This window comes from Dendrobates tinctorius, unplaced genomic scaffold (genome assembly GCF_039654945.1).
Source record: "Dendrobates tinctorius isolate UK_male_01 unplaced genomic scaffold, ASM3965494v1 ptg000097l, whole genome shotgun sequence".
NCBI lineage: Eukaryota > Metazoa > Chordata > Amphibia > Anura > Dendrobatidae > Dendrobates > Dendrobates tinctorius.
The window spans coordinates 26,798,006-26,824,706 of record NW_027361765.1 but is presented as its reverse complement, the minus strand read 5'-3'; the positions used below and the strand labels follow the sequence as shown (position 1 = coordinate 26,824,706).

At 45.8% G+C, this 26,701-nt stretch overlaps 1 protein-coding gene across 2 annotated transcripts in view; it reads left to right on the top strand.

Moving 5' to 3' along the window:
- The first annotated feature begins 15,973 nt into the window (after positions 1-15,973).
- Positions 15,974-26,701, top strand: part of MYZAP (myocardial zonula adherens protein) — a 153,897-nt gene continuing 143,169 nt past the window's right edge. The window contains exon 1 of one of the 2 annotated variants that reach the window (XM_073586978.1): positions 15,974-16,457. In XM_073586978.1, the coding sequence (XP_073443079.1) occupies positions 16,401-16,457 (57 nt within the window). In that variant the 5' untranslated portion in view covers positions 15,974-16,400. The remainder of the gene's footprint in view (positions 16,458-26,701) is intronic. The other variant, XM_073586979.1, reaches the window with a different exon arrangement.

The window sequence follows — 26,701 nt, the reverse complement described above, 5'->3', positions numbered from 1 at the left end:
CATCTGCATAGAGAGATTCCTAAGTTGCTTCCAGGCTTGCCAGCTCCTGTGCCATCTGTAATCTGGACCCTGGACGGCATTCGCCAAGCAAAGTAAAGGTAAAGAAACTACACCCTGTTGTGTCCTTGCCTTCTTCCTGCAACCCCGTCAGCACTACTTCATCCCTATGCCAGGCACTGCACCCTCTTCCTCAACACCTATCCTCACTGCCCTGAGATTACTGCCCTACCTGTGGAGGGCCACAACATCATAGCTGCACCACACCATCTGTCCCAGGGGATCTGTCCGCAGCATCAGCGTAACATCTTCATTGCCGAACACCACAGGTGGCGTCACGAATCATTCACTCATAAACTTTATTCATCACTTAATCCCTTTTACATGGGCGCCCAGGGCCACGGACCAGGTCACCGCTGCTGTGACAATCCCCTCTGAGAGACCGGCCCGGTACCGAGTACCCCATAGCCCTGGGAGGGCGACCCATTTTGATGTCACGAACAGGATTAATGGAGCCCGGAGTGGCCGGGTCCTGTGTGCCAGAGACTGTGTTTTGTGCCATAGACTATTTGTGCAATTGCCGCCATTACCTCGCTTCTTGGCGTGCGCGGGAAGCCAAAGGGGCGGGCCGTCGTGGGCAGAGCCAGATAAAAAGCACAGAAAGTGAAGTGCTGCGCGGGAAGAGGCCAGCGCGCGGGAAGTGAGAAGTGGAGGCCTGCAATCCCAGCGTCCCCCGATCATCCAGCCTGCAGAGCGGCAGCCGGTAAACCAGCGCAACCCAAGGCCTGGCCAAATGTTAACTGGGGGGAAGAGATTGTCTGAAGCAAGAGTAGATGCAGCGGTGGACGCCACTGCAAACCCCACAGTGCCACAAGCTGCAGGGCCCAGCGCAGCTGCGGCTCCCATAGCGCCGCTGCATCCAGCAGCCAGCGCTGCCTCCAGAGCACCGCAAGAATCAGCACTCACCGCAGCAGTTCCCATAATGCTGCTGTCCATGCCCTATATACCGGGAGCGGCCTGGCTACCGCAGTACTCAGGGGAGTCACATACCCTGAGTGAATTTAAAGTTTAAAGAGAGACTGTGCAGTTTGTTTGAGGTGTATCCTCTGTCTGAAAGCCAGAAAGTGAACATCCTTATTGGACAGCTAACTGGTGCAGCGCAAAGGGAAGTAAAAGCCTGGCAGGACACTGATAAAGAGACTGTTAAAAAGATCCTATCTAAGCCAAGAAGCACCTTTGACACCCGTACTGCAGCTGAAGTAAAAATGAGATTCATTGGGTGTAAGCAGAGAGCGCAGGACAGTATACGGGACTATGCTCTTAACTTGCAGGAGGTGCTGCGAGCCATCAAGCAGATTGATCCAGACAGTGTGAAAGATGGAGACAGACTGTTAAAGGAGCAATTTATTGAGGAACTCTTATCCAGTACCCACAGAGCACAGCTGCGCATCATAGCCCTACAGAACCCTGACCAAGACTTTGCAGACTTCAAAGACAGGGCTATCCGGGTGCTGCATGAACCAAATGTCAGCCGTCCAGCACCCCCTAGGCACCCAGCGATCACATACCATCAAGAAGCAGCATCTTTCCCTCTCCGCCCGGTGGAAGCTGATGCACAGACTCTGGACAAAGACCCTTCTGCTGAACTTCGTCTTCAGGACCAGGAGCTGACCAAAAATATGGCTGCACTTGCCAAAACTGTTCAGTCCCTGCAGATGTCATCCAAGGAGAAGATCCAGCTGGCCTCCAGTCCAGAGGATGTCCCATGGCTACGGAAGAAGAGGATCCCGCCACGCCGAGGGAGAAACAACGATCGCTATGACCAGAACGGACGTCCCATCTGTCGTCACTGCAACAAGGCGGGCCACATTGCAAGGTTCTGCTTTTAAACGAGCAACCCCTGGGGCAGAGGGCCAACCCCCTGGAGTAGGACCACAAGGCCCAAAGAACTGGCGAGCCAAGTATGTTGGAGGGCGACCGGTCCTCCCAGTGGTGATTGACGGCATCCCCATGAACGCTTTGCTGGACACTGGCTCTCAGGTGACAACTATGCCATATATCCTTTACAAGCAGTATTGGGCTGGCTCTGAACTTACCCATGGCCCAAGTGATGAACTCACAGTACTTGCCAGCAATGGTCAATCTTTGCCGCAAGTAGGATGTAAAGAGATTACTATTAAAGTGGGGCGAGTAGAGTTAAAATCTCAAGGTCTGATAGTTGTAGACATTGATCGACGAGAATGTAACCCAATGATGACCCTTGGTACTAATGTAATTGAAAATTGTCTTTCCGAGGTTATTGTTTTGTTGCAAAAGGTGACTGAAACTGCTGGTTCCAGTGAACAACGAGTCCTGCAGAAGGAGATCAAGGCCCTGATACAAAGACAGCAGGTAGAACTGTCTGGTGGAGAAATTGGCAGTGTCAGAGTGAGTGATTCTTTCCCCATTGCGATATCCCCAGATGTGAAATGTTAATTTGGTGTCGGGCAGCCATCGGCCTCAGAGGAAAAGATTACCAAGCATTGGTAGAGCCAGTGTACTCTGATAGCTGGCCCACTGTCCTGACAGCCAGAGGGGTAGTTGATGTTCGCAAAGGGAGAGGACCTGTACGCCTCTTGAATTGTGGGGAGGAGGAGGCCACAATACCTCGGTATACCACAGTTGCTAAGCTGCTTACTGTCACTAACAACGCAATACGGGCAGCAGAGCCCTTCGTCTCATCCGACCAGGTGGAGGACAATGGCTCTGTAAAGCAGCTGGAGGAGTGGTGTCAGCAACTGCAGGTGTGGACTGACTCCACCCCTTCATACCAAAAGAGTGGGGTTTACTGAATGACTCAGGAGTATGAGCGGGTATTCAATAAACACCCCCTAGACTTTGGGAAGGCAAAAGGGGTTCAACACCATATCCCTACTGGAGATCATCCCCCCATTAAAGAAAGGTACCGGCCTATACCCCACCACAATATCAATGTGCCAAAAGTATGTTGCGGGAAATGAAGGAGGCTGGGGTGATCAGAGACAGTTGTAGCCCCTGGGCAGCTCCAATAGTCTTTGTGAAAAATAAAGATGGTACCATGAGAATGTGTGTTGATTACAGAAAAATTAACAGCATTACACATAAGGATGCCTACCCATTGCCCAGAATTGAGGAGTCATTAGCCGCACTTAAAACTGCTAACTATTTTTCCACCTTAGATCTCACTAGTGGGTATTGGCAGGTTCCCGTGGCAGAGGCAGACAAGGAGAAAACAGTGTTTACCACACCAATGGGTCTCTGCGAGTTCAACTACATGCCATTCGGGCTCTGCACTGCCCCTGGGACATTTCAACGGCTAATGGAGTGCTGTCTTGGATGCAAGAACTTCGAGACAGTCCTGTTGTACCTTGATGATGTAATTGTTTTCTCCAAGACTTATGAAGACCATCTGAAGCACCTGGCTGAGGTGTTTGAAGCCTTGTCCAACTTTGGCCTGAAAGTGAAGCCTTCCAAATGCCACCTCCTGAAGCCCAAGGAACAGTACCTCGGTCATGTAGTGAGTGCCGAAGGTGTGGCACCGGATCCTGACAAAGTCACTGTCATCCGAGACTGGCAGAAGCCCAGCAACCTCCATGAAGTACGTCAATTCCTCAGGTTGGTAGGCTACTACTGAAGGTTCATCAAAGGCTTCACTGAGATAGCCACGCCTATGCAAAATCTTCTGGTGGGCCAGCCCAAGAAAGCCAGGAAGAAGAGTCCTACATTTGAATGGAATGAGGAACTGGAGAGGTCCTTCACTCGACTGAAGATGGCGCTTACAGGAGATGAAGTTCTGGCCTACCCAGATTATGACCAACAATTTGTTCTGTATACTGATGCCAGCAACGTGGGACTGGGAGCAGTACTGTCACAGGTACAGAATGGCAAAGAAAGAGTGATCTCCTACGCCAGCAGGAAGCTTCGTCCCACTGAAAGGAACCCTGACAACTACAGTTCCTTCAAACTGGAGTTCCTCGCCATAGTCTGGGCTGTGACTGAATGATTCAAGCATTACCTAGCTTCAGCCAAGTTTACCATCTTCACGGACAACAACCCGTTGACTCACTTGGAAACTGTCAAACTAGGTGCACTGGAGCAGCCATGGATGGCCCGGCTGTCTAACTATGAATTCACCATCAAGTACCGAGCGGGGCACAAGAATGCCAATGCTGATGCGCTGTCCAGAATGCCCAATCTGCCAGATGCAGGAGTAGACTCTGAGGCACTTGAAGAAATAGAGTTACCTGCCTTCCACCAGCCAATTGCGGCCCAACGTGCCCAAGGAGTGAGAAACAGACGGTCTGTCATGAAAGAGGCCACCCTAAATCCATTGCCTCATCATGACTGGGCAGAAACCCAGGATAGCGACCCCGCAGTCCACCTGGTAAAAGAGCTACTGTCACAAGCTGACTCAAGCCCAGGTCCTGATGCTCCTGAAGAAACCCAGCAGTTGTGGACGGAAAGAGGCAGGCTGTTCATTTATGAAGGAAAGCTGTGTCGGAGGAGTATCAATGCCCGCACTCAAGAGTTGGTCTGGTAAGTGGTAGTCCCAAAGAGGGAGGCATCAATGGTCTTGTAAGCATACTACAATGGAGCTGGACACTTCGGATGGAAGAAGTTGGAGGCCTTGCTCCGGGAGAGATTCTACTGGGCTGGTATGAGGAAGGCCATTGAAAATTGGTGCCGGGAGTGTGGACAATGTAACCTGCGCAGGAAGGACCATAACAGCCAGCGAGCTCCTTTGCAGCCAATAATAACCAAACAGCCACTTGAGTTGGTCGCCCTGGACCATATGAAGCTGGTTCCAAGCCGTTCAGGCTATGTTTATGCTCTCACCATCGTTGACCACTACTCGAGATTCCTTGTAGTCGTGCCTGTCAAGGATCAAACAGCCAGGAAAGCAGTCAGAGCATTCCAACAGCACTTTTGTCGACCACACGAATATCCCGAGCGACTGCTTACAGATCAAGGTCCAGCCTTTGAGGCAGAAGTGTTCCAGGAATTCTGTAATTTGTACGGTTGCAAGAAGATCAGGACAACACTGTACCATCCACAGACTAATGGCATGTGTGAAAAGATGAACCAGGTGGTGATCGATCTACTGAAGACCTTGCCTTTGGAAGAGAGGAATCTGTGGCCAGAGAAGTTGCCAGATCTGGTCGACCTCTACAATCACATTCCTGTGAATTCCACCAACTGCACTCCAGCCTACCTAATGACAGCGAGGCTTGGCAAGCTGCCTATTGATTTGGATATGGGAGTCCTGACACCTGAGGTAACATCACCAGATGCTGACTGGGATACAGAATGGCAGCAGCAGTACCGCAGAGTACAAGAGTGCGTAGAAAAGAGTCTTGCTCAAGCGAGACAAAAACAGGAGAAGAACTACAATCAACATGCACCTGCAGTTCCCTTGTCACCAGGAGAACAAGTCCTAAAGAGGAAAAGGAGGATGCATAAATTGGATGACCAATGGGAAGCTGAACCCTACACCATCTTACCATCAAACTTCGACAACACCAAAGTGTGCCTTATCAGTAAGGATGGAGAAGAAACCTCATCGACAGTGTCGAGAGATCATCTGAAACTGTGCCCTGACCAGCTAAAGGAAAGGATGGAAGAACAAAACATCCTTCAACCCTATAGAGGAAGAAGAAGAAAAGGTCAGCACTGTACTCGGAGAATTCCCTGCAAACTGGACAAGAGTGGATCAAGCCATCGTAGTTCCTGTCCTAATCTTTCCCCAGCCTCCTGCAACTGAAGTAGCAGAGCCTCAAGAGAACTCTGAAAATCAGGAAGTTCAGGCAGCGGATGTTACACCAGCAGTGGAGCCAGAGAACCTTTGCCCTGCCAGTGGAGAATCTGTCATGCCCATAGTGAGTCTAAGAGTTCACAGACGGTTACTACCCAGTTTACCCACACCAGTGCTACGTAGGTCTGTCCGTAGTACCCAAGGTATTCCACCCTTAAGGTTCTACTACTAAGGTTCTACTACTTACGCACACCAGTAGTGTAGCAGAGCAACCTTGGTGGCTCCCTGCTTCGAACACAAAAGTGCAGGGAGGTGGGTGGAGCTTAGACTGCACAAGAGAGCGTGAGAATATTAGGAAAAGGGTCAGTCTGTGAGAGAAGATCCACTGAGAGGGATGGAGTGAAGGAAGTGCTGCAGCAGACTCCTGTGACCTGGAGCTGCTGGCACAGGAAAGAGCCATAGAACGCCTGATTCCTCAGAGGGAAGAAAGATTAGTGCGGAACTAACGACTAGGGTCAGAGCAGAGCCCTTCCTCAAGTTTGAAGCGCATGGCCGGGGTCCGGTCCCTGAGGTTGTATGGATGCTGATGTTTCTGCAACAGAAACCGGAGGAATAGAAGTTGTCACCACTTTATTCCCATCTAAGACTTGGGGGCACAACAGCAACGTGGGTGAGTCGGGACATGATAGCAAGGAGTCCCCGAAGCAGGCTACAGCTGTCTGCTGTACAAGTAGAGTTCTAAGTAACATCAAGAAGGAGGAACTTGAGTTTAATACGCAACAACAAGTACTTCAGATTAGGCGCTAGTGTGGAGACATACAGAGAAGGCACATGTTGGAGGAGTGCTGGAAAGGTGTACTTTACCTTGCCTGGGAGTTGGCTGAGCCCCTGACCTGGAGGACACAGCACCGAAGCGGGCATCTGTGTGCACCAGACTGTGAGTAAAGTCTTGGAACTACATGCCCTTGTGTCCTCCACTTATTCTTGCGCCTTACACCCGGCTCTGCTACATCTACTTCTTTACACAATTTCCCCACTTACCAACCTCATCTACACTGCCCTGGGACTACAGCTCCACCTGTGGGGAGCTTCAACATCATTGCTGCACCACACCATCTGTCCCAGAGAAGCAACCCTGCAGCGCTGGTCAAACTGACCAGAAACCACAGGTGGCGTCACGAATCATCTCAACAACTTTATCCCCATCACTCTACCCCTCTTACATTGACCGCCTGAGGCCACGGACCGGGTCACTGCCGCTGTGACATCTCCCATTGAAGTCAATGGGCCCGGCACCGAGTACCCCACGGCCTCTGGGGGCGAGTCAATTTTGGCATCATGAACAGTGTGACGAAGCCTGGTACCACCTGGTCCTGTGTGCTGAAGATTTATTGGACTTAAAATTGCTGAAAGTGTGCAAAACAACCATAATGATAGACTGTAAAATGGACTCTCAAAATGACCGCCGGCGCAGTGAAGAAGGGCGTGATAACATGGGTGGCCCTAAGAAAAGAGCGTGAACTGTCCTGGGCCTCCCCTGCCTGAACTTCTATGCACCAACAACATGGCCCACCCCCAGAGGGGTCGTATACTGGCCTGGTATGGAGGAAGAGGAAGAAGGCGCCGCCACAGGAAGGAGGAGCAGAGCTTTGAGGCGGGAAGGGAGCCCAAGGAGAAGCTAGAATGCCTGGACACCATGTTGGAAGGAGGAGGAAGAGCCTTACTACCAGCAAACTATCTGTCTGCTGGCAGCAGAGCAGCGGGAGCGGGAGCAATGGAGACTAGCAGTGCTGAGCCCTGACCTCGACAGAAGCAAAAGGCCCGCGCCGGACACTATGGTCCCCGGGACTCGGCAGGGTGGGGTCAGGTCCTGAACTTTAACTTGGAAAGGGGGTTTGGTTTCATTGCAGACCCCCAGAGAATCTCCGACCTCTTCGTCAGCCACAGGGATGTAGAGTCCCACCTCCGGAGGGGACACCCTGCTCGTGATCTATACCCGGGAGATTACGTCACCTTCACCCGTCACGAAGGGCTACGTGGCTGGTATGCTCTGAATGTGTGGCGCATCCCGGAGGAGTTCATAGCGGCATACAAAGAGGACAAGGTTTATGTTCCACTGGCAGAGGCAGTTCCCACCGTGGTATTTGTACCCACCAAGGCCAAGCAAGCCACATTCACGGAAGTAAAGCACCCCCTGGTACAAGTTGCTATACCTGCTGTGCCACAGGCAGCAGTTCCACCAGTTGTCAGGCCAAAGACCAGGGCAGCTACCACGCCATCAACAGCTGCTGAGCTACCGCTGCAGGCAGCCATTCCCCAAGCTCAAAAGGTGGACTATGGACCATATGTGATGCCACCAGGTAGCGGCCATCCTGAAAGTCTTCCCTGGAAACAGAAGAAACCTGCTTCCACCACCCCAGGAGGGGACCACCACTAAGTACATTTCTAATTGAACTGTTACCCAGGAGGGTATGGGCACCGTTGTGCCCTCATTTTCTGTGTTTCCCCAGTTCGCCCAGTTGGCACCAATTTTATTGAACTGAGCGATCATCAACTTGGAGTGATCCAAAAACTTTGCTTGTAAATAGTTTGTGCCTCTTAAGGTGCTCTCTCTTGGTTTTACTTGAGTCTTCAACAAGGACTACCTCAGACCCGAGTTCTACTTCAGCTACAGAGACACTGCAAGAAATCCCGGCTGGGAGCGGTGTCCAGCCCTTGCAAGAATTATTGCTGTCTTACTGTGAAGTATTTTATAATGTGCCTTTTGAAAATGTTGGTAGCAATGTTTAGCTGCAGTATTAGAAATGGATGTTTTGCAGAAAGTAGTTTAGAAGTAATCTTTAATAAAAATGTGAAGTTTTGAAAAAAAATACATTTTTGAATTCAGGGGACGAACCAGAGTCAGCGGTTGTCACCAAGGTAGCGCTTCAAATAGTAGTAGCAAAACCAAAGTTATTTTAGGTACGTTAAAAGTAAAAAGTACGGGGGGTATGTGGCACCCCTGAGGGTTCAGTCGCCACAGAGGTACAGCACCTCCTCCAGAGGTGTGGTACCCCACTATCCAGGTAAGGTGGAGACACCTGACCACACTCCAACACTCACATCCCACACGCACACCAGTAGTGTAGCAGAGCAACCTTGGTGGCTCCCTGCTTCGAACACGAAAAGTGCTGGGAGGTGGGTGGAGCTTAGACTGCACAAGAGTGTGGGAGAATATTAGGAAAGGGTCAGTCTGTGAGAGAAGATCCCCTGAGAGGGGTGGAGTGAAGGAAGTGCTGCAGCAGACTCCTGTGACCTGGAGCTGCTGGCACAGGAAAGAGCCATAGAAAGCCTGATTCTTCAGAGGGAAGAAAGATTAGTGCGGAACATAAGGAGAAGAGAACTAAGGACTAGGGTTAGAGCAGAGCCCTTCCTCAAGTTTGAAGCGCATGGCCGGGGTCCGGTCCCCGAGGTTGTATGGATACTGATGTTCCTGCAGCAGAAACCGGAGGAATAGAAGTTGTCACCACTTTATTCCCATCTAAGACTTGGGGGCACAACAGCAACGTGGGTGAGCCGGGACATGATAGCAAGGAGTCCCCGAAGCAGGCTACAGCTGTCTGCCGTACAAGTAGAGTTCTAAGTAACATCAAGAAGGAGGAACTTGAGTTTAATACGCAACTACAAGTGCTTCAGATTAGGCGCTAGTGTGGAGACATACAGAGAAGGCACATGTTGGAGGAGTGCAGGAAAAGGTGTACTTTACCTTGCCTGGGAGTTGGCTGAGCCCCTGACCTGGAGGACACGGCACCGAAGCGGGCATCTGTGTGCACCAGACTGTGAGTAAAGCCTTGGAACTACATGCCCTTGTGTCCTCCAATTATTCTTGCACCTTACACCCAGCTCTGCTACATCTACTTCTTTACACCATCTCCCCACTTACCAACCTCATCTACACTGCCCTGGGACTACAGCTCCACCTGTGGGGAGCTTCAACATCATTGCTGCACCACACCATCTGTCCCAGAGAAGCAACCCTGCAGCGCTGGTCAAACTGACCAGAAACCACAGGTGGCGTCACGAATCATCTCAACAACTTTATCCCCATCACTCTACCCCTTTTACATTGACCGCCTGAGGCCACGGACCGGGTCACTGCCGCTGTGACATCTCCCATTGAAGTCAATGGGCTCGGCACCGAGTACACCACGGCCCCTTGGGGCGAGTCAAGTCCTGGCTGGAAGAAGTTGTCATGTCAGTCTGGGCCAGTTGGAAAAGAAGGGAAAAGTGAACAATTCCATCGGAAAGAAAGTCCTCTGTAAGTCACCATCTGTTACTGTGCTGTAATCTCTTATATGTTCCATAGGACTGGTACCTGATGGTAATGCCAATGTTGGTCTTTGCATAGAGATTATTTTCAGCAACAGCGCAGTCATCTGCTGAGGTTCTCCTACATCCACTAATAGACTGGAGTCACACTGTCGTATTTCTTGTGCGATAATCGGATCGCAGTTCATGGACTTGCCCGGCACCTCTCCTGACCTGAGCCAGACAGCGTGATGGATTACTATGCAGCTGTCAAGCTCAGGTCAGGAGAGCTGACAGCCAGTGCAAGTTTTACTATGCAATTCTCGCATGAGTGTGTCTCTGCCCATAGGGTGCATCACCCAGTTGTAATCAAGGTTACCTGGTTAGGGGCCCACTCAGAAGTTTTGCCCCCCCGAACCAAAACACTAGCTACGCCTTTGCTGTGGATTACAATGTATTAGCAAGGGCACTAATAGATGCTGGAAACTAATACAGTCGAGGTCACTGAACAAGTCTCAGGACAAAGAGCAGACCAGTAAACATTGTAGTTTAAGAATTATGAGTAGTGTTGAGCATTCCGATACCGCAAGTATCGGGTATCGGCCGATACTTGCTGTATCGGAATTCCGATACCGACTTCCGATATTTTTTCAATATCGGAATTCGGCATCGGAATCGGAAGTTCAGTTGATTGACGGCCTGACGTCATCATGATGCGCGGTGTGTGCGCATCATGATGCGCCGTCATTTCGGGCCTTCCGGGGGTCTCTGCCGGCCTGCCGGGGGGCTGTGCCGGCCTGCCGGGGGGCTGTGTGGACTGCCCGGGGTCTGTACCGGCCTGCCGGGGGGCTGTGCCGGCCTGCCGGTGGTCTGTGCACCCTGTGGGGGTCTGTACCGGCCTGCCGGGGGGCTGTGCCGGCCTGCCGGGGGGCTGTGCTGATGTCCGGGGGTCTGTGCAAGCATCGTCCGATGGGACTACAAGTCCCATCGGGCGATGCCTGCTACCATGACAGTGATTGACACATTAGCCAATGATGGGACAGTAGTAGTCCCATCATCCGGCTAATGTGTTAAATGTTAAAAAAAAAAAAAAAAAAAAAAAAAAAAATAATACTACATACATACTACATGCATGCTACATACATACTACATGCTACATACATACTACATATATACTACATACATACTACATATATACTACATACATACTACATACATACTGCATGCTACATACATACTACATACATACTACATGCATGCTACATACATACTACATATATACTACATGCATGCTACATACATGCTACATACATACTACATACATACTACATGCTACATACATACTACATGCATGCTACATACATACTACATGCTACATACATACTACATATATACTACATACATACTACATATATACTACATACATACTACATACATACTGCATGCTACATACATACTACATACATACTACATGCATGCTACATACATACTACATATATACTACATGCATGCTACATACATGCTACATACATACTACATACATACTACATGCATGCTACATACATACTACATGCTACATACATACCACATATATACTACATACATACAATACATTCATACAATACATACATAGACATACAGTACATATAACATAGAGTAACATACTTACCAATACTTGTCACATTGTTCCCCGAAGCCATTGTCTTTTCCGGGATAAATATTAACATAACAAACCACAAAAATACTCACCCACGATCCGAAGCAGTCCACGAGTGTGTCCCACGACGATCTTGGGTAGAGAACTGCAGCATCAGATGATGCTGCCGTTCTCTACGGGCTGCAGGAATCCAATGACGGAAGGTAGGTATCCTTCCGCACTGTATTCCTCCGCCACTTAAAAAAAAAAAGTCCCTAGTCTCACTTTATGCCATTGCTGTGTGGGAAATTCCCACACAGCAATGGCATAAAGTGAGACTAGGGACTTTTTTTTTTTAAGTGGCGGAGGAATACAGTGCGGAAGGATACCTACCTTCCGTCATTGGATTCCTGCAGCCCGTAGAGAACGGCAGCATCATCTGATGCTGCAGTTCTCTACCCAAGATCGTCGTGGGACACACTCGTGGACTGCTTCGGATCGTGGGTGAGTATTTTTGTGGTTTGTTATGTTAATATTTATCCCGGAAAAGACAATGGCTTCGGGGAACAATGTGACAAGTATTGGTAAGTATGTTACTCTATGTTATATGTACTGTATGTCTATGTATGTATTGTATGAATGTATTGTATGTATGTAGTATATATGTGGTATGTATGTAGCATGTAGTATGTATGTAGCATGCATGTAGCATGCATGTAGTATGTAGCATGCATGTAGTATGTATGTAGCATGCATGTAGTATATATGTAGTATGTATGTAGCATGTAGTATGTAGCATGCATGTAGTATATATGTAGTATGTATGTAGCATGTAGTATGTATGTAGCATGCATGTAGTATATATGTAGTATGTATGTAGCATGTAGTATGTATGTAGCATGCATGTAGTATGTATGTAGTATGTATGTAGCATGCATGTAGCATGCAGTATGTATGTAGCATGCATGTAGTATATATGTAGTATGTATGTAGCATGTAGTATGTATGTAGCATGCATGTAGTATGTATGTAGCATGCATGTAGTATGTATGTAGTATGTATGTAGCATGCATGTAGCATGCAGTATGTATGTAGCATGCATGTAGTATATATGTAGTATGTAGTATGTATGTAGCATGCATGTAGTATATATGTGTTATGCATGTAGCATGCATGTAGTATGTATGTAGTATATATGTGGTATGTATGTAGCATGCAGTATGTATGTAGCATGCATGTAGTATATATGTAGTATGTATGTTGCATGTAGTATTTATGTAGTATGAATGTAGCATGTATGTAGTATGTAGTATGAATGTAGCATGTATGTAGTATGCATGTTGTATGTATGTAGCATGTAATTTTTTTTTTTTTTTTTTTTTTTTACATTCAACACATAGGCCGGATGATGGGACTACTACTGTCCCATCATTGGCTAATGTGTCAATCACTGTCATGGTAGCAGGCATTGCCCGATGGGACTTGTAGTCCCATCGGACGATGCCTGCACAGACCCCCGGAGCCTGCACAGACCACCGGCAGGCCGGCACAGCCCCCCGGCAGGCCGGCACAGCCCCCCGGAGCCTGCACAGCCCCCCGGCAGGCCGGCACAGCCCCCCGGCAGGCCGGCACAGCCCCCCGGAGCCTGCACAGACCACCGGCAGGCCGGCACAGACCACCGGAGCCTGCACAGACCCCCTGGCAGGCCGGCACAGCCCCCCGAAAGGCCCGTACAGACCCCAGAGAGGCTGTACAAGGGCAGGAAAGGGTTTTTCTTATTCCGATACCGGAAGTCCCATAGACTTGAATGGGACTTCCGGTATCGGAATCGGCGATACCGATACTTTTTTTAAAGATCGGCCGATACCATCCGATACGATACTTTGAAGTATCGGACGGTATCGCTCAACTCTAATTATGAGTAGTTGTTCTAAAATGTTTTTAATAAATGAAGAACCTAATCTGACCCATAGAAAGGGAATGTGACCCGAACAACTAAGATTTCACTCCTGGATAAAGAATATTTAAATGTTACATTAGATTGACTTTCAATTCCCAGACATAGACAAATGTCCTGATATTTACAGTGGGTCTGTCAAGTCTTCCATGCTAACCTATGTAAGGGCAGTTAAAAAATGAGATGCTGTCTTGAGGACATATAATTTTCAATGATTTCAAATGAACCTGTCACCATGAAGATAGAGTCTAATCTGCAGGCACCATGTTATGGAGCTGAGAAGATTGATATATGGTTTTGTGAGAAAATATTCATTATAATCTGTTTTAATCCTTTGATCCTCTGCTCTTTCTTTTCAGTCCAGTGGGCGGTCCTGTCAGTGACTGACAGCTATCCATGTGAGCAAAATTATACAAAAAAAGCTGTCAGTCACTGATAGGACCGCCCCCTGGACCGAAAATCCCAGAAAGAGCAGAGGATTAAATGATGAAAACACAGGTTGCACTGAATGTTTTCGCACAAAAAATATATATCAGTCTCCTCAAATCCTCCTGCTCCATGTCATGGTGCCTGCAGATGGGACTGTATTTTCATGGAGACAGGTTCCGGTTATTTCAGTATATTCATGTAAATGCAATGCTGCCAGGGCTCCTAGAGACATCCTTATGGACCACTTTTCTTGCATAAGTTTATATGTAGAGAAAAATGTCAATGGCTCGATTTGGGTGGGGGAAGCAGGACAGCATCTGCACAGAAATACTAAATCAGATCATAAAGAGCTATAATTCCCCAAATTCAGCATCACATCCTGTTCTTTTTTTCACCCTTCATATAGGGGACATCACAGATCGGCCTTTAGGACATCATTTCGGAATGGGAATAGATAAAAATGCATTCAGATAACTTCCTAATCCCTGTGTAATAATGGAGGCAGTGGTCACCGGCCGGACACAATCGAATTGCTGTGCTTCCACTACACAGCATCAGTAACGCCCAACCATGTATAGATCAGATCCCTTACATGTAGCTGATCATTGCTAATAATGAATTGCAGATATGTATTTCTGGAAGGGTCCACACCCTGACAATAAACGTATATCAGTGCACACTGTCTTGTGTCATGTACTGTCGCCATCAGTGAGTTGTGTAATGATGTACAATGCGCTCTCTGTACTCTTTGTGAGGACTTGTCACATTATGGGAGGCATTTAACTATTGCGATACGGAGGTTTCTGGCACACAAGGGGTTGACGTTGGCCTGCCTGTGACAGCTGTGGTGAACACTACTCCACCTCCCTGTGTGTGAGGAAGGTCTGGTAACAGGATCTGCCTGTACTATCAGCTGTCGCTGTGTATTGTGCTTGTTTGCCCTTTAGTGCTGCCTGCATGCTCCGCATCCCTTGTCAGCTTCTGTAAGGCCTCTTTCACACTTCCGTTTTTTACAATCAGTCACAATCCGCCAGGTTTTGAAAAAAAACGGATCCTCAAATTTTTTTTGAGGATCCGTTTTTTTCCCATTGACTTGCATTAATGGCGGATTGTGACGGATTGCTGTCCGTTGCATCCGTTTTTTGTGAGGATCCGCCAAAAGTTGCTGTCCGTCACCATCCTCAAAAATTTCAAAACGGAGCTTGTAACGTTTTTTTCTCTGGCGGATCCTGCAAACACTGATTTAACCCGAATTTCTTTCTGGGTGCCGGACAAAAAAAAAAAAAAAAAATTCTCTCTCTCTCTCTCTCTCTCTCTCTCTCTCTCTCTCTCCCCCCCCCCCCCCCCCCTTCCCGGCCAGCGATTCCTTTAAATTTCTTCATTTTCAGGATCCGTCTAAAAACGGATCCTGTGCCATCCGTTCACATCAGTTGAGAACGGATCCGCTTGTCCGCCTTTTTGGCGGATTATAACTGATGCAAAAAACTGAAGTGTGAAAGAGGCCTAAGGGTGTGCCTGTGTGACCTGTTGTGTGCCAGGAAACTTCCACACCTGAATTTACCTCGATGACAATAATAATAATAATAATAATATAAAAATATAACAGAAGAAAATATAAACATCAATGTAGAAAAAAAATTGATGCATGAAAAAAAAACTAAAAAAAATACTTGCCTGTGCTATTTAAGGGTGCAACAGTGAAGGTAAAATCTTAAAAAAATAAAATAAAATTGTTTGTGACCAGCTTTACATATTCTGAGACTTTTAACACCACTAGAAGTTGCTAAAGAGCCAGAATGAATCGAAGCTCTCAGACAGTGTTTGGCATTGAAGACGTTAATAATTATGAACGATCGTTACGACAAGGCCCCACCCTCGTGCTGGGAGGGTGTCGTCGCTGACTGCCACATGCGTTTGTCCAGGTAAGGATCTATTATGAATGCTGCCTGACAGGTCGAGTAGGAAACTCCACGTGAGATGACCTGGAGAAAAAACGACACAAGAGTGTTTCTTGGCAACATGACGGTGGTCATCGCAGGTGCTCAGAGTCCCAGGCAATAACACAAGCTGGGAAGTTGTCTACTACACTGAGTGAAGGGCTGACACTTGTGTACTGAGGATTACTGGTCGAGGACATCTACAGCAGCAGGAAAGGGGTGGAGAAGGAATTAGCAAGACTTCCACTGATCACTGCGAAAATCCTTTCTCAGACAGTCTCGGGAACTCTTGGACATGTTTACAGATGTGAGGCGCGACTGAGCAGGCACGAAGATACAAGAATCAGACATTCGGGTCACTTTTTGGACTATCTGGACTTAAACAAGATGATGCGATATAAAACAACGTCAACTGTGACGACCTCAGAGACTTCCCAGAAACCAGTGAGTATGGATGGATTGAGATACATATTCTGTAACTTCCTGGATTCCTGGATTCCATAATAATCATATTTATTTCTCGGTTAGGTGACATTAAAAGGGCACTGTTAAAAGATGCGACAGCATGTCATAACACTTTATCAGGAATTAATGCAGAAGAAACACACACACACATACATACATTTATACATACCATATATTTATGTTACTTATATGCAGGTTTGGATTGGCCCATAGGGTAACAGGTGAATCCCCCGGTGGGCCCCTGTGCAGATCTGGGCCACCAGCCCCACTATATGGGCAGTACTTGGCATAATTCACTTGATTCTCTCTGTACAGAAAAAGCAGCATCTCATCATTCATTAACCAAGCATCCCAGTTTATTATTACATAGAGATATAGGTACATTTGTAAACGTAATATTTGTATGCAGGTGAAAAGTGGGCCCCTAAAGTCAATGTTACTGGTGGGCAATTGGCCCCCAGTCTGACACTGCTTACATGGCATCAACATAGTCCACAGTTAAGATACTGTCATCACTCTTATCGGTCTCTGTCCCCAAATAGTTCTCACAAGCAAATTATTAATCTCAGAAACTCACAAGATCAATTTTATAGAAACAAAATTAATTAGCAAAAGTATTTCTGGGAGGTAGGAAACCAGAGTACCAGGAGAAAACTTAATCAGACACTGGGAGAACTTACAAACTCTAAGCAAGACCCCCAGCTGGAAGGCAAGACTGCCAACCACTGAGCCACCATGCTGCCCATAGAGTTGTATACATGTAAATTCTGTCCATGGACACAGAGAATAAATAATAATTATAGTTTTAGTTTTATAACGCCAACATATTCCACAGCACTTTACAATTAATTGGTGACAAATGCAAATAATAAATTCAACACAAGATAAGACAGTTGAACAGTCACAGGAGGAGTGAGGGCCCAGCTCACAAACTTACAATCTACAAGGATGTCATCAGGCGGCACTGTCCCTCTAGTCCTCATACTCTCATCTGATGATTAAGCTGTTGCAGAAGATAAGTTTGCAAGTGTAAGGGAATTAGAAACTTTTTTTCTGCAAATTATGAGAACATTTATTTGCACATGGCCAACACTGAGAAGGTCTGCCACACAAAAAGCCCTCTCTATAAACCAGAGAATAGAGACTCTGAAGAGCTGTGGTGGTCTCAGCATAGCCATGCATTATATTGTCACTCATCAATTTCCATGGATGCCATTTACTGCTACATTGTGTATGCAGCGGCTGCATTGAGCTAACCCTGGGGTTAAAGCCAATCGCTGGGGTGGAAGACCCTGTGCTAAAAGTGCAAAGAGAGGGTCCAAATAACAAGTTACATTGATGTTTATCTCCTTACTTTCATGTTTTAAATATGCAATAGATAATAATTTGATAATTATGTGATTATGTAGCCATTTTATGAATTAGATACTGTTAAAAATAATCATGAAAGGTGGCTTCCAGGTACCAATGCAAAACCTGTTTTGCCTCCCTACTGCTCACCGTGTTCTGGCTACATTACTGGTGTTTTCTTATGTGGGTACCATTATAGAAGCCCTGCCATGAAGATTTTTTTAATTTAATCTAAAGTACAGTGTGTCCATAAAGTCATAGTGCACTTTTGACCAGTCACAGGAAAGTATACAAGTATACCATTATCCCCTGATCTGACGCCCTTAGACTTTTACTTTTGGGGTTATATGAAGCAACATGCATACATTGAACGTATCAATGACATTAATCACTTAAAACAGAGAATCACAGACATTATTCACTCTGTTACACCAGACGTCCTTACCCGTGTGTGGCAAGAACTTCACTATCGTTTGGATGTGTGTAGGGCAACAAACGGAGCCTACATCGAACTGCACTGAATAGGTATGAAACTGGGAGAGTTTTCCTTTTATTTGGAGCAGATTTCATATTTCTATTGTTCTTTGTTGCGTTCCAATGACTGGTCAAAAGTGCACCATGACTTTACGGACACACTGTAGTGTGTATGTGTTAATATACTCACCTACTGCTGCTCTATCTGGGATCCAGCGCCGTTCTTCTCCTCTTCTCAGTGACATCACCACACTTCAGATGTTCCAGCTCATGTTCTATGAGGGAGAAGTCGGTTTTACAGTGGAGGCCTATGGAGCCACGTTTTGACGCTCCAGAGACTTACACTGTAAAAGTCGCCCAGAGAGTCTGAAGAGCGGTGACGTCACTGAGAAGTGGAGAAGAATGGCGGTAGACACAGAAGAAGATGGCATTAGGTGAGTCTAATAACACAGTCACACTGAAATACATGTACATATACACCGATTAAGTAATAAAAAATCTCCATGGGAATGCTTCTTTAAGACCCTGGAGTTACTGTCCATAACCTATCAGTACAGTGTTTCTCTAACACATCCCACACTACCATCACCCTTCTTATTGTTTTTGTAACTACTATATTGTACTAAGAACATGGGCTTTTTTGGTCGTTTGCTATCATAGAAAGTAGTGTAGTAAAATGTTACTAAAATTAAAATATGTTAATTGCTTTATATATTGCTCTAAGGCTACTTTCACACTTGCGTTTCTTTTGTGCTGTGCTGCGTGCGCAGTGCAAACGCGCATAAAAACGCTTCATGCGTTTTTAATGCGTTTTCTTGTTTTTTGCTTTTTTTGCGCTGACGTGCGCATGACCATGCGCACGTTAGCGCTCCCATAAACTTTAATGGATTTTGAGTGAATTTTGTGCACATTTTGAGACAGGTCGGACGCACAAAAAATGCAACAGGATGCATTTTGTGCGCCTGGGCGCACACTACAAAAAAATGCATGCGCATACAAACGCGTACAAATGCATGACAATGCCCACCCATGTTAAATATAGGGAAAAAAACGCATGCGCATTTATGCGCAAAAACGCAGCACAAAAAAACGCAAGTGTCAAAGTAGCCTAAGTCACTCTAGTGATCTAACTTTGGTTCAGAAGAAACTTGTGGGGTCTGGGTGTAGGGATTATAATGCAGAAACGAAAAGGAAATCTTATCACGGGACCACAAAGAGCAAAGCAATGACATCAGTTTTCTGTTCTGTAGGGTTTATAATTTGATGCATATTTTGTACTAACTGAAAGATGGATAACATGCAGAACCCATTCTCTATAAATATGACGCATATGCTTCTGCTATTTCAGATGAAAAAAATGTCATCAGTTTTTAAAAATGTGCCCCAATGTCTCCTCTACAGTACAGTTCCGCTTTCTTGAAATAGCTCGTAGGAATCTTGATAAGTCCTGTCTGTGACAGCTTTTTCCCCCTCCACTTGTAACGTGTCCTATCACCTGATAAATACCTGTCAGGCACTCATATTTAATTTAGGAATGTGGGATTGCTGGATCGCTGTGTAGACAATCACTCTGATGACTCAAATTATGAGCAGATTACGTGTTTAAAACTCACATGTAAATGTCCAAATTAATGCACATAAATATGAAATTTACTGTCTGTGTTGATTCATTTTTACAATATGACAATGGATTTATATTTTTATTCGTATATGATTACTTCCAAACATAGCATATTACGCGTCAATTAATATTTATAAAATCTAAAATGTACACATATTGTTCAGTCTCAGAAATACATTTTGAAATGGTATAAAATCTCTATTTACGGCTATGAATATCGCAAATAAAATGTTATCTGTGCTACATATAGCCAGTATTCTCCATTCTTCGGCTGTTTTGTTTATGAAAACCCATTGTCAAATACAATATTAGGGAACTTGGAGTGAATACAGTGGAGTATCTTGTTTAGGACCCCCAATTATTAGTAAAAGCAGAGAACTGCTAGAAACAAGACTCAACACATCTGTGCACCGTAGACATCCAAATTATTATAATAGACTGTGGAATTTCTCATTAAATGGACCAACAGGCGACATTAACATTACTACTGGGTTCCCCTACAGAATGTGTTATTGGTGGGGCCCCAGCAGCGGGACACATTGTTATCTGCTTATAGGCTAGCAAATAGTTACTGTCTTAAGTAGACACCTACTCTTACGTTAGCCAAGATGTCTGTGACGCTTCAGGGGTTTTGGCAGCGTCCGAGAGTAGACCCTTTGGGTCGTGGAACTGAGGCCCCCAGGACAAGCACACCAGGTGGAACCGACCCCTATACAGGGACCGTTAGGGGCAGGCCCGCGGGGGGTCAGACACCGTGACAGCTGGAACCAAGAGGCGCGGCTCGAAGGACCGGAGTGACTACAGGCTGGAGAGGCTGCTCCAGAACCAAGGTACGGGACTCCATGAGGGAAGTGCGAGGAGAGATACCAAGCGGCTAAGACCGGAGGCAACACGGACGACTGACAGACAGCGGGCAGGAGTACAGGACAGGGAACGGAGCAGACACTGGAGGACGGAACAGAGACAGGGGACCGGGGAACGTAGGCTGTGGAACCCAGACCAGGCAGGACAGAAGACAGGCAGGGAGACAGGAGGACAACCAGTGGCAGAGACAACAAGACTGGAACTAGGGAAACCACAAGACATAGGGGAGACCTATAGACAAGCTATAGGCGGCCAAATTAGAGCAGGTAGACACACAATAATCAGGCGTCTTCCCCTTATGGGAGATGCCTGATATATCCCCTGCTGGCAGGCGATTGGCTGACCGCTAATCGGCTGCCGCCCACAACAGGGTTAAACAACCCGACGGCCACACGCCCATGACCTAGTGTGCATGTGCGGGCCAACAGCTGCCAGGAAGACAGGGAGGCGAGGCGCGCGTGAGCAGGAGGAGGAAGGAGGCGCGTGTGAGCCGGAGAGAGGAGGAGGCGGGCCGGGTAAGAGACAGCCGCGGGTGGACTCGATGCTAGGGGAACGGCGGCGGGCACGGGCACTGCTGTTACAGTGTCCACATAAAACCTGTTATTCTGCCCTTATAACACAAACCATACTGTCCAGTTAACCTTGTTCATAGAATCATAGAATCATAGAATCGTAGAGTTGGAAGGGACCTCCTGGGCCATCTGGTCCAACCCCCTGCTCAAAGCAGGATTCGCTAAATCATCCCAGTCAGATGTCTGTCCAGCCTCTGTTTGAAGACTTCCATTGAAGGAGAACTCACCACTTCTCGTGGCAGCCTGTTCCACTCATTGATCACTCTAACTGTCAAAAAGTTTTTTCTAATATCTAATCTGTGTCTCCTCCCATTCAGTTTCATCCCATTGCTTCTAGTCTTTCCTTGTGCAAATGAGAATAAAGTTGATCCTTCTACAATGTGACAGCCCTTTAGATATTTGTAGACAGCTATTAAGTCTCCTCTCAGTCTTCTCTTTTGCAAACTAAACATTCCCAAATCCTGCAACCTTTCCTCATAAGACAGGGTTTGCAGACCGGTCACCATTCTGGTCGCTCTTTTCTGAACTTGCTCCAGTTTGTTGATGTCTTTTTTAAAATGTGGTGCCCAAAACTGGACACAATATTCCAGATGAGGTCTGACCAAAGAGGAATAGAGGGAAATAATGACTTCACGTGACCTAGACTGTATGCTTCTGTTAATACATCCTAGAATTGCATTTGCCTTTTTTGCTGCTGCATCACACTGTTGACTCATATTCAGTCTGTGATCTATTAGTATACCCAAGTCTTTTTCACATGTGCTGTCACTTAACCCTATTCCTCCCATTCTGTATATGCTTTTTTCATTTTTATTGCCCAGATGTAGTACTTTGCATTTCTCCCTGTTAAAAACCATTCTGTTAGTTGCTGCCCACTTCTCCAGTTTATTTATATCTTTTTGAATCCTCTCTCTCTCTTCTCTAGTATTCGCTATCCCTCCTAGCTTTGTGTCATCAGCAAATTTAATCAGTTTACCCTCAATTCCTTCATCTAAATCGTTGATAAAGATGTTGAACAATACAGGGTCCAGGACAGAGCCCTGTGGTAACCCACTTGAGACATTCTTCCAACTGGATGTGCAGCCATTTACGACCACTCTTTGGGTCAGATCACTAAGCCAGTTATGAATCCACCTAACAGTTGCCTTGTCCATTCCATACTGAGTCATTTTTTCAATAAGGATTGTATGAGAGACTTTGTCAGGCTTTGCTGAAGTCAAGATATACTATATCTACATTACGTTAGCTGCAGTCTTTACATAATACCAGCCAAACTGCATAGAAAATGCCATTTACAGGTCCACAAACTACCAGCCACAATACATATATTACCAGCCACATCCAGCTATAATACATATACAGTTAGGTCCATATATATTTGTACAGAGACAACATTTTTCTAATTTTGGTTCTAGACATTACCACAATGAATTTTAAACAAAACAATTCAGATGCAGTTGAAGTTCAGACTTTCAGCTTTCATTTGAGGGTATCCACATTAACATTGGATGAAAGGTTTAGGAGTTTCAGCTCCTTAACATGTGCCACCCTGTTTTTAAAGGGACCAAAAGTAATTGGACAATTAACTCCAAGGCTATTTCATGGACAGGTGTGGGCAATCCCTTCGTTATGTCATTCTCAATTAAGCAGATAAAAGGCCTGGAGTTGATTTGAGGTGTGGTGCTTGCATTTGGAAGGTTTTGCTGTGAAGGAAACATGCGGTCGAAGGAGCTCTCCTTGCAGGTGAAACAAGCCATCCTTACGCTGCAAAAACAGAAAAAACCCTTCCAAGAAATTGCTACAACATTAGGAGTGGCAAAATCTACAGTTTGGTACATCCTGAGAAAGAAAGAAAGCACTGGTGAACTCATCAATGCAAAAAGACCTGGGCGCCCACGGAAGACAACAGTGGTGGATCGCAGAATAGTCTCCATGGTGAAGAGAAACTCCTTCACAACAGCCAACCAAGTGAACAACACTCTCCAGGAGTTAGGAGTATCAATATCCAAATCTACCATAAAGAGAAGACTGCATGAAAGTAAATACAGAGGGTTCACTGCACGGTGCAAGCGACTCATAAGCATCAAGAATAAAAACATCTAAAAAAGCCAGCACAGTTCTGGAAGATCATTCTTTGGACAGATGAAACCAAGATCAACCTCTACCAGAATGATGGAAAGAGAAAAGTATGGCGAAGGCGTTGTATAGTTCATGATCCAAAGCATACCACATCATCTGTAAAACACGGCGGAGGCAGTGTGATGGCTTGGGCATGCATTGCTGCCAGTGGCACTGGGTCACTAGTGTTTATTGATGATGTGACACAGGACAGAAGCAACCGAATGAATTCTGAGGTATTCAGAGCCATACTGTGTGCTCAGATCCAGCCAAATGCAGCCAAACTGATTGGTCATCATTTCATACTACAGATGGACAATGACCCAAAACATAAAGCCAAAGCAACTCAGGAGTTTATTAAAGCAAAGAAGTGGAATATTCTTGACAGGCCAAGGCAGTTACCTGATCTCAACCCAATTAAGCATGCATTTCACTTGTTAAAGACTAAACTTCAGACAGAAAGGCCCACAAACAAACAGCAACTGAAAACCACCGCAGTGAAGGCCTGGCAGAGCATCAAAAGGAGGAAACACAGCGTCTGGTGATGTCCATGAGTTCAAGACTTCAGGCAGTCATTGCCAACAAAGGCTTTTCAACCAAGTACTAGAAATGAACATTTTATTTACAATTATTTAATCTGTCCAATTACTTTTGGTCTCTTTAAAAACAGGGTGGCACATGTTAAGGAGCTGAAACTCCTAAACGCTTCATCCAATTTTAATGTGGATACCCTCAAATGAAAGCTGAAAGTATGAACTTCAACTGCATCTGAATTGTTTTGTTTAAAATTCATTGTGGTAATGTCTAGAACCAAAATTAGAAAAATGTTATATATATATGGACCTAACTGTATATTACCAGCTACTGCCCAGAGATTATCAGCCATATTGACCACATAGAGCTAATCATTGCCTATATCTAATACATGGCACATTGAACACATATTAGCTATAATGCTCACATAATTCTAGTCATACTGCAAAAATTCATACTAGCTACACTGGCACATGACAGCAACCAACCCATAAAGGCTAATGACTAATAAAAACCTAAGTTGATAGAACTGATTTTCTTATTGATAGTCATACACATTAGACAGCTGATGGCTGAATGGTCACTTGGCCGATAGTTATAGCTCCGACGTCCCCATACTAAGGAGCAAGCACATCTGTGTTCTCTATGATCAAACTGTTGCCAGATGCCTCTGGTAGTAGCGCATCTCCCAGAGATCAGAAGGATCAGCTGTTGGAAATCAAAAAAATCTATTAGGTTGAAACCTTCTTTCTCCTGACATCATTTGTCTGGAGAGAGTCACGAGGCGCCCACTTTAGATGGCTGGTTGATCACACAAAAATAGACAGGTTTGGCTTCTTTTATCTAGTGTATCTAGTGTGTATTGTAGTCTTTATGCTCAGTACATGCCTGGATGAATTCCTTGAGGCGTTTAGTTTCTGAAATGGGGTCACTTATGGGGGATTCTCCAGTTTTAGCATATCAGGGGCTCTTCAAATGTGATGTGACATCCACAATCTATTCCAGCCAATTTTACCCTCCAAAAGTCAAATGGTACTCCTTCCCTTCCGAGCCATGCTGTGCGCACAAACAGTAGTTTTCCACCACATATGGGGTATTGGCATACTCAGGAGAAATTGCACAATAAATTGTATGGTCTATCTTCTCACATCACACTTGTGAAAATGAAAAATTTGGTGCAAAACTAACATTTTTATGGGAAAAATGTATTTTTTCATTTTCAGGGCACAATGTTATAAAAATTCTTAGAAGCACCTTAAGGTTCAAGGTGTTCACCACACCACTAGATAAGTTCTTTGAGGGATGCAGTTTCCAAAATGGTGTCACTTTTGAGGGCTTCCACTATTTAGGCACATCAGGGGCTCTCCAAACACGGCACGGTGTCCACTATCTATCCCATCCAATTTTTCACTCCGAAAGTCAAATGGTGTTCCTTCACTTCTGAGCCCTGACGTGCACCAAAAGAGTAGTTTTCCACCACATATGGGGTATGGCGGGCTACAAAGTAAGAATGTTTTCTAAAATAGAAGTGTTAATAGCTTATTTGTATTAATTAACAAAATGCAAAGTGAAAGAACAGAAGAAAAATCTTAATCAAATCAAAATTAAGTGTGACTGCCATTTATCTTCAAATCTGCATCAATTTTACTAGGTACACTTGCACACAGTTTTTTAGGGAAAAGCAAAAAGTTGTTCCACACATCTTGGAGAACTTAATACAGATCTTCTGTGGTTGTAAGTCCACGCAAACCCTTCTGTCTCTTCATATAATCCTAGACAGACTGGATGAAATTGAGATCAGAGCATTGTAGGGCCATGTCATCACTTCTAGGACACCTTGTCTTTCTTTACACTGAAGATAATTCTTAATGACATTGAGTGTATTTTTGGGGTCATTGCCCTTCTGCAGAGGGGCAGAAATGCAATGTAAAAAGAGCAGTAAGTAATAATAGAAGTGGTGGGACAACCGGGCCCTCAAGTGTCCAGCTAACGGAATCTCATGGGCAATCCGCAACAACCCCTCTCCAATTCAAGAGGGCATGACCATCTGTCTTTCTCTCAACCACTTCTGTTGGGGGGTTACAGGGAACAGTCTACCGGTACAACCTTCCCTGGTCCCAGAATACCCTCTCCTTGTTGGATTCGGATATGGGCTTCTCTGCAAGGTCCATCAATGCCTCTTGACTGGCATCTGAATGCATAGCAACCTTGAACTCCTCACTAGTGGCAGTCAGAAGTGTTGCTAAGGCCCCAACCACACTGGTACCCTCTGGAACCTGCTCTGGGTCCGTAACTGGTTCTATTATCTCGCTGAATGATGGGTGTCCAGAAGTCAGTGCGTTACCTGCATTCTGGGCACTCTGCCTATGGGTGACAGTGGCTGTGTATGCTGCCCCCGCAATGGAAAACAGCTTCCCCTCATCCAGACCCAGCTGTGGATACCACTTTTCCACCATCTTGACAGGTTAGGCACAATAGTGCAAGACCATGAGCTAATGCAGCATTATAACAGTATGGATCATTCTAAGTAGGAGTACTATGTATTGATAAGGCTGTACAGAGTATATTCTTGTGTGCAAGTGCAAACCACAGACTAGTTTTAAACCAGCATTTTTTTTTTTATACATCTGAGCCACACTGATTGGGAACATTCTAAGCTTTTGGAATTTAGTGTTTGAAGAAGCCACAAA